The sequence below is a fragment of the Manis javanica genome, chromosome 7, assembly GCF_040802235.1.
Source record: "Manis javanica isolate MJ-LG chromosome 7, MJ_LKY, whole genome shotgun sequence".
NCBI classification, from domain to species: Eukaryota; Metazoa; Chordata; class Mammalia; order Pholidota; family Manidae; genus Manis; species Manis javanica.
This window is the reverse complement of record NC_133162.1, coordinates 110214278-110226864: the sequence shown is the minus strand read 5'-3', so window position 1 is coordinate 110226864 and position 12587 is coordinate 110214278. Positions and strand designations below refer to the sequence as shown.

At 33.6% G+C, this 12587-nt stretch overlaps 1 protein-coding gene across 6 annotated transcripts in view; it reads left to right on the top strand.

The window, feature by feature from the left end:
- Positions 1 to 12587, top strand: part of LRP1B (LDL receptor related protein 1B) — a 1876014-nt gene that overhangs the window by 1726384 nt on the left and 137043 nt on the right. For all 6 annotated transcript variants that reach the window (XM_073241389.1, XM_073241391.1, XM_073241392.1 and 3 more), the window contains 4 exons: positions 3772 to 3878; positions 9012 to 9141; positions 10804 to 10910; positions 11250 to 11382. In XM_073241389.1, coding sequence (XP_073097490.1) covers positions 3772 to 3878; positions 9012 to 9141; positions 10804 to 10910; positions 11250 to 11382 — 477 coding nt within the window. The remainder of the gene's footprint in view (positions 1 to 3771; positions 3879 to 9011; positions 9142 to 10803; positions 10911 to 11249; positions 11383 to 12587) is intronic.

The window sequence follows — 12587 nt, the reverse complement described above, 5'->3', positions numbered from 1 at the left end:
CAAATAATTTAATCTACTAGATTAAGGTTTAGAGAGACAAGCTGTGCCTTCCTTATTTGAATTTCTAGTACTTTCACACTGAATTTATATCAGAAGACTATTTGTATAGCATGTCAGTTAAACTAATTGTGTTCTAAAAATTCTCCTCAGATGCTTACACCCACATGCATACGACTTTTGAACTTATCACCATGTGTTTATGATAATATGCTCAGCACAGAAATTGGAGTCTGGAAGTTTTTCTGCTCTGCCACTAATGCTGTGGCTTTGAAAGTCACTTCTATTTTCTGAACTTAGTTTCTTAGTTTTTGGGCAAGATGGTTGCTGAAACTCTTTTTGTTTCCAAGTCTGTTATGTTGTTGTCCCCATTAGTATCAAAGGACGTGACCTGTCTACATGATGCTACTATTTGTTATCATAGAATCCAGATCAGCTTTCTAAAACATGCTCTCTGAGGGCTTTTTAGTTGTCATTCGGGCATATTTAGATGCATTTATGGAAAACCTAGCTAATTGTTCTTGTGTGTGACTCCCTATCTACTTTACATCTGGGGACATAGGTAATACCAGAGAAAGGTAGTGAGGGAAAAGCACTTTAGAAATACTGGGGAAAATGTCACTTTCAAATTATCTTTCTGGATGGGTTATCTTCTAGGTATAGTCAATTTCTTGATTCTTTTTCACAAGAAAATGCTATCATGCCATGGTCTAAAAATTGGTCTTTTACTTTACCCACAAAAGATCAAAGGTAAGATAAACAATGAAGAATACACCCCCTCAGGATCTTTTCTCGTAACTAAATTCTACTTTCCTCAAGAGAGAGTTTCTTTCTCAGATATCTAGTCACAAAAGATTCTGAGGCATACAGATCAGAGTTAAAAACTGACCAGCTACCCCATTCCTTGATGATGTTTGTATATTTATAAATAATTCATGATTATCATTCAGAGTAGGCTTGTTGGCATTTTTCAAAAGCATGGGAGAAATATACAGAATTTCCATTTGCACTGAAAAAAATCTTTTCCCAAGAAATCACTCAGTTGCTCTGCTTCCACGTCAGAATAGAACCATTAACAATGTTAAGACAAGTCTCTGTAGAACAAATGTTCTGTGCAACTATTGGGCAAGTGACTCGAACTATTGGCCATATAACTTTTTATAATCTTACATCAGCAACGTTCAACCCTCTCTATAGCAAAGTGTGTCAAAACCTGTGAAGTCATTGCTGTTTAGTACATGATGAACATACTTGCTTTTAGTTAGGATAAAGGCAAATTAGGATAAAGGCAAATTAGACTATTAAAGGGAAATTATCCTGTTCAGTTACCCCCAAGCCCATAAAATTAAATGTTTCTACAGCTCTTTTATAAACATCTAAACACAATCTGATTTAAATATACTCTATTTTTTTAATGAAAATCTTTTTTGGTTGTTATTTTCCACTGTTAAGTGAATTTAGTATTAATTTATTAATTTCACTATAATTTATTTCCTCCTGAGCGTAAAATTGCATATGTCTTCATATAGGAGGATGACATGGCTTCAGTATGGAGATGATAAGTGAAAAACTGTTTGCTTCTATTAAGTGAAATAGACATTGCTAGCCATGTGCTTTGGACAAGTAATTGACTTCTTTTATGTTAATCTTTGTAGTATGTGAACACATATTCCTTCCTAAATATTATGAGATGCATCAATACGGCATAGTAGTATAAAATATAGGCCCTGGTATATTGGGTTGTTTAAATTCAAATTCAATGCTAGCTCTTTCACCTGCTGCGTGATTCAGAACAAATTCCTTAACCTCTGTGTGCCTCAATTTACTTGTCTGAAAAAGGGCCAATTAATATAGCACCTACCTCATACATAGGGTTAATTGATTAGTTAATTCAGGTACTTAGCATTAACTTCACCTAGTGTCTAACAAGAAATGAGCAATTAGTAGCTGTATTATTATTATTATTATAGTTAGTAATAGTATTAATAAGGTGTTTTTTTAAGATTAAGGCATAGTATATATAAATATAATGCAAAGACAAAAAGAAAAACTGCTGTTGTCATGCTCCCTGAACAAAGGAGTGTTGAGAAATGAGGGGGATCCTTCAGTTAGTGGCTTTTTCCCATTCTACTGAATAGTATCTTGTCTATAAAGCCTGATATTCACATTTTAAGATAAAGTAAGACCCAGAGCAGAACAAAGTGCTTATTACACTTTCCACACTTCTTCCAGTGTTCTCAAGAGGGATCTTTATGTAGATACATAGGAGCCTTTAGGATACCAAACATTCAAGATGTTACCCTACAGCTAGACACCAAATGATTGTGTAGAGCGATAGTCAGGTGCAGGCTGAATTATTCATTCTTTATGTGAAAAATCAGACTTCATATGAATATTCCTTAAACTTAATTTCTCTTGTCCCTCCTTCACCTGAATAAGGATATTATCATGGGTGAGACAGCTGGAAATATAATGAATAAAGAAAACAAAAAGGGATCTTTCATCATACCATAGTTCTACTCAGAGAACCAAAGCAAAACAAGAGGTTATCTCCAGCAGTCATATCGATTACTTGCAGAACATATTTCTGAAGTCCTGCTTCATTGTCCAGATGAAATATATTTACATAAGAGTTAAGCCAAGTAGCAAGTCATATTATTTGGCTTATGTCCTAAGTGAAATATAATGAAAAATAATTAAATCAATAACTGGCAAATTATCTAAAATGACAGGAAAATGATATAGGGCATAAACAAACAATTACATAAACAAATGGGCAGTTTTCAAAAGGGGAGGCACCTTCCTCTGTCCCTCCAATGCTTAACTACCTAGTTATGTCCAGTAATACCACCACAAACACTTTTTTTTTTGAGAGGACATCTCTCATATTTATTGATCAAATGGTTGTTAACAACAATAAAATTCTGTATAGGGGAGTCAATGCTCAATGCACAATCATTAATCCACCCCAAGCTTAATTCTCAACAGTCTCCAATCTTCTGAAGCATAATGAACAAGTTCTTACATGGTGAACAAATTCTTACATAGTGAATAAGTTCTTACATGGTGAACAGTGCAAGGGCAGTCATCACAGAAACTTTCGGTTTTGATCACGCATTATGAATTATAAACAATCAGGTCAAATATGAATATTTGTTTGATTTTTATACTTGATTTATATGTGAATCCCACATTTCTCCCTTATTATTATCATTATTATTTTTTAAATAAAATGCTGAAGCACCACATACACTTTTTGTTCTATGAATTCTATATATTTCTGAGTATAAAATAGAAGAATTGGCAACTCATAAAAAAAATATAATAAAAAGTCAAGAACTAAAGACTACGCCCATTGTTACAGATATGCAAAAGGCTTTATTTACCTAAAGTAAATATATAAAATAATTTAGAATTCTAACAACTGGAAAGGCTTATTTTTATTTTATGATATGTGGATTCTCATGCCTTTTACTTTGATGCTGTATTTTTATTAAACATTAGGTATTTATCTTTTTCCTCTTTTTTCAATTTGTTTTTGTAATGCTACTTTCTATTTATGACTTGAAAAATAAATTTAAAAAATCATTATATTATGTGCCATAGGAGCTTCATGAAATATTTTCCCTGAACAATGTATTGGTTCTGCTTGGCTAACCTCTTTTTTCCTTAATGCCATCTCCTGGTGTGTATCATAAACATTTTGTATATTACACATATTTAGAATGTGGCTGCAAAAAATAGGATAACCCTGTGCTGTTTTTCTGTCCCTAGAGCCACAGACATGTACATTGAAAGATTTTCTCTGTGCCAATGGGGACTGTGTTCCTTCAAGGTTTTGGTGTGATGGAGATTTTGACTGTGCAGATGGCTCTGATGAGGTAGGCATCTTTGCAAAATCAAGCAAAAAGAAAGCAGTTCTTTAGAATCACATTTATAATTGTTATTATTCAAGCCAATGAGTGCAACATGGACAGCTCTGAAATGCACTTTGCTCCTGACACACTGAGATAAGTAGTATTACATCTATGTGCTGTGCAGCACACACCCAGCACAGGGAATAGCTCTTGTACTGCTATTGACAGTTAATTTTATAGTCTGTTTTACCTCAAGTGGTGAATGGCTGGGTTGGGAATAAAATGTTTGGAAATGCTATTCCCTATAGCTGATGCCCTTGCCATCTGTGAATTTGTTCATAAATTTGCTGCAGTATTTATATTCAGGACTAATATTTTTATGCATTTTAAACAGTTTCTTCTCCTGAGTCTCTTTCTTCAATGGATATAGTCATAGACGTCGATGTAAGTCATCAATTTTCATGAAACCACAGGTTCAGCTTTGCTTAGTTCATGAATCACATCCATTTATAATAAGTCCTATGTACACACAGCTTAAGTGAAAAAGTTTAGAATTTCTCTGGATAATTCTATGAACTTAGATTGTTAGATTGTGTTACCATTTGTCAGACTTCACATAATTCACTGTCTATGCATCTATGCATTTGTGTTTCAGCTATTAATTACTCCATGGAGCTTTAAAAGTGACACATGGTTATATTTTTCTCAATCAAATCTAAAATGACCCTAAACCTTCACTTTCCAATAACAGAGAAAAGTCCATAATGGTTACTTTTCATGGCTTTCTCTTTTATTGATCTCCCATGTTATTATCAGGGACATAGCATGTGTACAATCAAGTCTAATCAGAAATGAAAGAAAAATGAGGTCTTGGGTCCTCAGTGGCACCCTAGCTCCTTCTAGGTTTCATCAGCTTCTTTGAACCAGCTCTGCTCTTCTGGTTGACAAGCACATGTATTTACCCCTCATGAAGTTCTTCCCACTGACTATAGGTTCAACTAAAGAGACTCTTTCCTGATGCTCTAGTTTCAGGCTAATTTCCTCGGTATCCACTGAGTTTTTGCCTCTTTGGAAAACACCATAGGTTTCTACTTCTTAGAGAAGCACACAAACTAGGTCATTCCCAGTCTTCAGGTATTCTTATCAGGACTGGAAAATTCTCCATTTACTCCCTGTCTTGGAAAGGTCCCCTAATCACATTCAGGAGCCTAGATTTAGAAAACAAACATGTTGACTTCTCTGCTAAAAGCCAGGAAACCTAAACCTTGAACTTGAAAAGATCTCTCAGAAGTTGAAAAATACCACTTCTATTCAGGGGTATTCATAAAACAAGTAAAACAAAATTTTTAAAAAACTCATAGAGGACCTAAAAATCTTGCACTGTCTAGATATGTATTTACTTAGTGTCCATTGATTCAAAAATTATATTAAACATTTCAGTTTTCATTTCATGTAAACTTATCCATACCATGAAAATGTTTTGTTTCTGTTTTCTTTAAAAAATTTATTCTACCAGCCCTATGTAATCTGTGAAACATGAAGAGGTGGGTATATATTGTTTAGGGTTTATGAGTTCATCTTGCATGTTATTTATGAGATGGCCTAGGTACATATGCAGAATCAAACACTTCCTTTTCAAAACTCTTGTTCGTGTGAAAATAGGTATCTTATTAACACCATTTTCCTCATGCCATTAAGTTCGTGGATATAGTGACTGACTGTATCTCCATTATCCAGACATTTTCATGAATGCCCCTAGAGAATGAAATTAACTCTCTTAAAGGTGGCCTTTCTCTGTACTTACAGACATTCAGTCTCCATGTACTGAGGTGGTTAATACTATGGGCAGTTGATTTTTATTTTCTTTCTAAAGGCTAAATTGATAGATTGAACTGACAAAAACGAAAGAGACAGACAATAAAAAGATGAACTGAACAAATGTCTGGAAAACAGAATTACCTATGAGATGCTCTCATATTAGAAACAAAAGGGAAAATTGTCAGGATAAGTATTTGTATGAATGTTACCTGATAATATAATTCACTTGCTAATATCCAGCTAAAACAATTAAAAAAAAACTTGAATCATTTTAAGTGTGTATCAAGTTATTGGCAGAAATAGAGAAGAATTATTTAAAGTGAGTTTAAAATATGGTATTTGGCCTCTGAGTCCAGTATAATAAATTATCAGGACAAAAAGAATGCAAAGGACTCTTAACCTGTATTCATAGACTTTTTGTTAATAATGATATTGGTTTTATTAGTTTGAAAATCATGTATATTGAGAGTAGGATAGTTCAACTGCTTAATTATTTTAATGTTATTATCACTCAAAAATGTTAAGTAAAAGAAGGGAGGTACAAATGTAGAAGCAAAGAAAGTAAATAAAAATCCTGTAATGTTAAATTCAAACTTATCAGTGAGAGATCTCACTTTATCTTTCTAAAAATATACAATTCTTAGCTCTGCCACTGAAAATTCCTAAAACAAATCACATCCCAGCATTAAAGACTATCCCTAGAATTCACATAATGACCTCCAAATACCATTTGCCACTTAAAGGAAATGAAATTCCTCTGAAAAATGTCTAATTCTAGGTCTGAGAAAAGAAATTGACAAAAAGAGCTGCTAACATTTTATCAAGCCAGAAAACAAGACCATTAGAATTATAGTGTGCAGAGTACATAGGAGCTTTCCATCAGGGTTTCCACTGATGAAAGGGACAGTTTGAACATTAGAAAGAAAATGACTATAATGGATGAAAATGCAATAAATGTATAAAAATACATGAGTTCATAATAATACTTTAAAAAATAAAAAGCTAATAAGTCACTTTAGAGGTTATTAGCATTCTTAGGAATCGATCAACCAAATTCAGAATGTGGGACATTCTGTAGAACAGAATGACCTGGTCTCTTCAAATAGTAAATGACATTTAAGAAAATTAGGAAAACAGAAAATAGGTATACCTTTAAAGAAACTTAAACCAAATTCAATGTATAAACTTTTAGGTCCTTATTTTACCAAACAACATTTTTATATATTTAAGATTATGAGGAAATTTTAGGTATGGATTAGGAATATCTTAATACTAAAGAACTTTTATTAATTTTATGATACTGTTAATATTCTGATACTATTGTCCTTATGTTAAATAGTCCTGAATATAAAAAAGTGGGAAGAAGGATGTATGAAACATGAATAATGAAGTGTTGATAATTGTTAAACAGGCATGATAACCACAAGGGTTTCCTTATTCTATTTTTCTGTATATTTTTAAGTATCTAAAATAATAATTGAATATCCCCCAGGTATCAACCACATGTATACATATCAGCTATACTGCAATTTATTGTATAGATCAAAATTTTCTGATGATAGAAAAAGTGTATAGAAGTAACACCTTCTGAAGATGAAAGTATCTAGAAGACACACCAATGCTATGGCTTACTCAGCTGTTTTCATTTAAATTAGCCTTATTGCTGACATAACCATTCATGAATTTTACCAATTATAGCAGCTATCATAATGGCACAGTATTAGATATTTAGTTCACAGACTGACATGGTCTCTATCCTCATGGAGCTCAATTACGTGAGATTGTAATTTATATTCCTTGTTTTCACATTTGCTATTTCATCCACTCATTCATTCATTTATTTGGCAATATTTATTGAGTGCTTACTATGTCTGAGCACAGTACTGAGCATGGGGGAGAAAAAAGCATGAAATCCTTTCTCATGATGAGCACATGGGTTATTTCTCCAGTGTCTTTTACACCATTCACATTACATAGCTTACCTGTCAGATATGCCACATTTCTAATTATCCTTACACTTGAAAAGCCTTTTCTTAGATAGTCCCACTTCTCTTTAAACTTTCTCTGTGAAGTCTTTCCTGGAAACCTTAAGAATCCATATGTTTAAAACCATAGCCATTTATTTTCACAGCTAATGTATTTTATTGCAATTGTTGATCTAAGTGTTGGTCTTTCCTATTCGTCTATGAATTTATCAAATACAGGAGTAAGTCTAGTTTTCTTTATATTCTTATTTAAGAAACTCTGGCCAATACTAAACCCTCAATACTTGGAAAAGAAGGGAAGAAAAAAGGAAGGATAAAAAAATATATAGTAGGCAGTCTAATTAAACTGTCATTAACAAAGAAAATTAGAGAAATCTGGACAGTAAATTCTCCTTCTTCACATGGAGATTAAACTAGGAAGAAGGAGGGAGTAATAGTTCACCAGGCTTCACTCACTGGGAGTTTCACAAGCTGTGAGTGTTGCCCCCTTTGTGGAAGGAGAAGGCAAGTACATTTTGGCAACAATAGAAATTGCTCAACAATAGAAAAGCATCATTCCAGCAAGACCTTTCACTGGGGCACCCCATTTCGGCCAGCCTGGTAGGTCTCAAGGGAGATAAATTTCTAGTGGATCCCTTCCATTGATCTGATAGAAAGAACTGAAAGGCCCTTAAAGGTACATCCACTCTCTTGTTTGACTTCCAAAGACAATCTATATGCGAGCTAGCAGAAGTGACCATTGTGACATTTCACTTCAAGTTCTTTAGGAACAAATGTCAAAACAGAGAAGAAGGATTATTAACAGCAACTAAACTGTAAAAGGACAGGAACAGAGGGAGAGAGATGGGGAGAAGGGAAACAAGAGACACTGGGGGAAGTGTTGCCAAGGCAAAATAAATTTGCCCTAGAATTCTTGCTCCACGGTCATCCTTCCACCCTGCTCCCAATGGACTAGATATCAGAAACTTGCTTAGAAACAATTTTTATCCCATTTATTTCCCCATACTATTTATTCATTGTCACCTACAATTATTAAAATCATATTACCCCACAACTGCCTGTTAGAAAATGGCCCACTTGGAGCAATTTAATTAATATAATAAACTCTTGGGAATTATGCTCATTTTACCTTTTTCAGTTTTATGATGACTCACAGAGATAAATGAAAATGCAAAAATCTTATAATTTTGTCATGCAGACATAGCCTTAACTATGACCATCTGAGCTTCTTATTTGTGGTGGACATGGATTCTACACTTTCAGGTTTCTTTGCACAAGGTTTCTACTTGTCTTTTGCGTTTGCAGACATTTCTCCTAAAGTTTAATTTTAATTATGTCTGTGTGCTTTGAACAGAGAAATTGTGAAACAAGTTGTTCCAAAGATCAGTTTCAGTGTTCCAATGGTCAGTGTATACCCTCAAAATGGACATGCGACAGCCACGAAGATTGTAAATATGGAGACGATGAGAAAAACTGTGAGCCAGGTAAAGTGATTGAGGTGATTTTTAGTTTAGCTGGTAGTTAATTTGACAGAATTTTAGCTTAAGCAATAACATCCAGAACAAAACAGCAAAAAAACAAAAAAAAAAACTGGCAAAAAGTATTTACTGCTTCTCAGGAATAATGTGAAATATCTGTGGATAAATTAAGTGGTGTGCCCTACACACACATTTCAAAAGTGTTTTGGCAGGTAATAGCATCACTACATTTGGCATCCAAGTTTTACTTCCCCAAATTCAATTTTCTGATTTCTGCATCTTTCCACACCATTTGCAATTGTTTTTCCAAAACAGCAAGATGTAATATGTAGAAACTGTGAGTATGTTAAAAGTCAGGTTTTCAGTTTGGGAAATTAAGGTTATGAAACCAAATGTAGTAGCTTTAACATGGCACCAACTGAGAAAAAGCATACGTGTATTATTTCTATTTGCATCTTGGCCCAAAATCAAAATAAAATTAGGAAGCAAAACTAGAATATAGGAGAAAACACCCAATTTATGCATTTTTATTTCTTAAGTATAGCTTTATAAATATGCTCATTAAAACTTAATTTTATACTTAGATATTTTAATAATATCTTACAGAAAAAAATTACTGGGGAAAAATCTGTGTATAACCACAAAAACAGTACTTTGAGAAACTAGGTTAGAATAACAGATACAAGGCACACACATTACCATGTGCCAGTATTTCGCCCATGGTCCATATTGCTCACTGATCACATCTTTTTTCTTATTAAATCCAGACATGTTCTTAGAGTCCTTACTGATATAGATCCCTAGGCAAATACTACCAGTTAAAAAGAATTAAAACTCGAGGAAAAAGCTTTTTAGCATCCCTGAATTAAGCTATTGAGACCACGAAGTCATTATGTAAGTGTGTTTGGCTACCTAGTGGTCTAAGATAAGGCCAAGAATCCTGGAGGTATGAATGCCAGCCTAGCAAAGTCAAACCCACAGACAAAGGCACCTATCATATTCTTTGTCAATGAGATTGGGTACTAGTAATAACTTATCTATTTACATGATTTTTATTTTCTGTATCATTAAGGAGTACTTCAAAGTCTATAGACTATGTTAATTATATATACAATTTTATATTGTCCATTTAAAACCTCAAGCAAAAATACTTATTAAAACTTATGCAAATATGACATTTATGTCAGCACAGCTAAATAGATGATCACAGGGTCTATGAGGTCATGGCAAGATTTCCATTTTTAACTTTATATAATGTATATATGAATTAACATTCCCAAGGATTACTAAATCATATTATAGTTTTGAAAATAATTTGAGACTTTTGTCTCTTAAATAATTTAATTTAAAATTATGAAAAAAATTGCTTAACTCTTCAAAATCAAAGGAATAAAAGATATAGATTTTTTCCACTTCTCCTTTAGTTAGTTGAATACAGACTCAACAAACTATTATATCATTGGGGGATATTAAATATAATACAATAATATTGGACAGCACATTTTAAATGAATGTTTTTTGTCAGATGTTGAACATGTTTCACATAACCTAAACTCTCTTCATTACTATCTATGAATGTTTTATATACTTATGTATGCTTCTATCTATGAAACCAGCCTTTTTTCTTCTTTCACTGAATCTAAATCTCATCTTTATAATTTTATTCAGCTTCTCCTACTTGCTCATCAAGTGAATATATATGTGCCAGCAGAGGATGTATTCCAGCATCTTTGAAATGTAATGGAGAATATGATTGCTCTGATGGTTCAGATGAGGTAAAGTCATTTGATTAAAATCTCTGAATTACTAGAATTAGGTTTGGGAAAGCAAATGTAATGAAAATAGAGTAAAGAGACAGAATCTTGATTTTTAGCACTGTCTAAAATGTTAGGCCAAGTACATTGAATACAGTAATTTCAGCAAATACCTGAATCTTCATGCTGTCCATATTCTAAACTCCATTGTCATTTGTAGAGGTTATATCCATTAAATCCAACATAAAAGAAAGTGCACAGTCTAATAAATCCCCTGTAGTGTCAGCTGCATGTTTACTTTGCCTGTGACTGTATCGTGGTCGTTAATGAAAACTGCAGTGCCCATTTGTATTCGAACAGATGGACTGTGTGAATGAATGCAAGGAGGCTCAGTTTCGGTGCAGAAATAAAGCCCACTGTATTCCAATTAGATGGATTTGTGATGGAATTCATGACTGTGTGGACGGCAGTGATGAAGAGAACTGTGACCGGGGTAAGGGATTTGTGTGTGTGCCTGGAAATAAGAGAATGGCAATTAAAGAGCTGTGCAGGATAGATAGTGTTGTAGAGGCAGAGGAGAAGATTGGTAAATGATTCTCTTCACTCTCACTAGTTTCATTACATAATAGCCTGTTCTACACAAGCAAAATCTGGGCCATTTTCAGTCAGTGTAATGCCAACCTTCATATGACAAAGGCAGCCAGTGTTTACTGAGTGCCACCGTGGGCACATCCCAGCACCAGCTGCTCGGTCAGGCCGGGGGTAAGAGGACGCAGGGAGCATAGCTACGATAGCCACTCCTACAAAAGTATTGTCTCTGTATGTTCCACACTGCTTGCCTTCCTGTGAAATAATAGAAACAACATACCCTTCACTGTATTACACATTCTACTGTGCTAGATCTTATGTAGGTTATAGGTTGTGCCTTTAATTTCCTTCTTGCCATATGGTTGAGAAAATGACCTGAATGTTTCGTCAGTCTGGAAGATAACTTTCAGTTTTGTAGTTTATTATTTTCCAGCTATGTGAAAATACTTCATGACAGATAACAACTTTTAAGTTGTAAGTTGCCACATTAAAAGCAACAATTGTTACTAAAGTTAATGAGTTGAAAGCAAAGAAATTGTGGGGTGAAGCTTAAGAAGACAACAAATCATATAATTCTTGTTATTTTCATACTGTTGAATACTTTACTTAAATACAAAATTTCTTTCAACTTGTTTACCAAAGTTCCTCCTTGGATTTTATGTTTCAGAATATTTGGAACATCATCAACAGAAATGATACCCAATATTGACATGTTGCAAGACATTTGAACACGCACTCAAGATTTACACTGTTTAAATCTGTCTGAAATATTTATATCTGTAAATATCTAGTCACTCAAGGAAAATATCTTCTCCTTTAATATTAAATCAAACCTTCATGATTTGTTAATGTCTCACTCTTAAACCTGATAGAATGTTTTGTTCAGCAGAAGAAATCCTAGTTTTCATCTGGAATCTACAGGCATTATAGGGAGCCATAAAAAGCTAAGACTTCCATAATAGTTCTTTCTACTTTAGGTTAAATTCTCACACTCCTGCAATTTGTTATTCTAGGGACAGCAAACTTTGTGGATGTTCTGGTACCAAAGCTCTTACATACAGTCTTATATTAAAAAACGTTGAAACAGAAATTATGTGACTCATCTTTTAA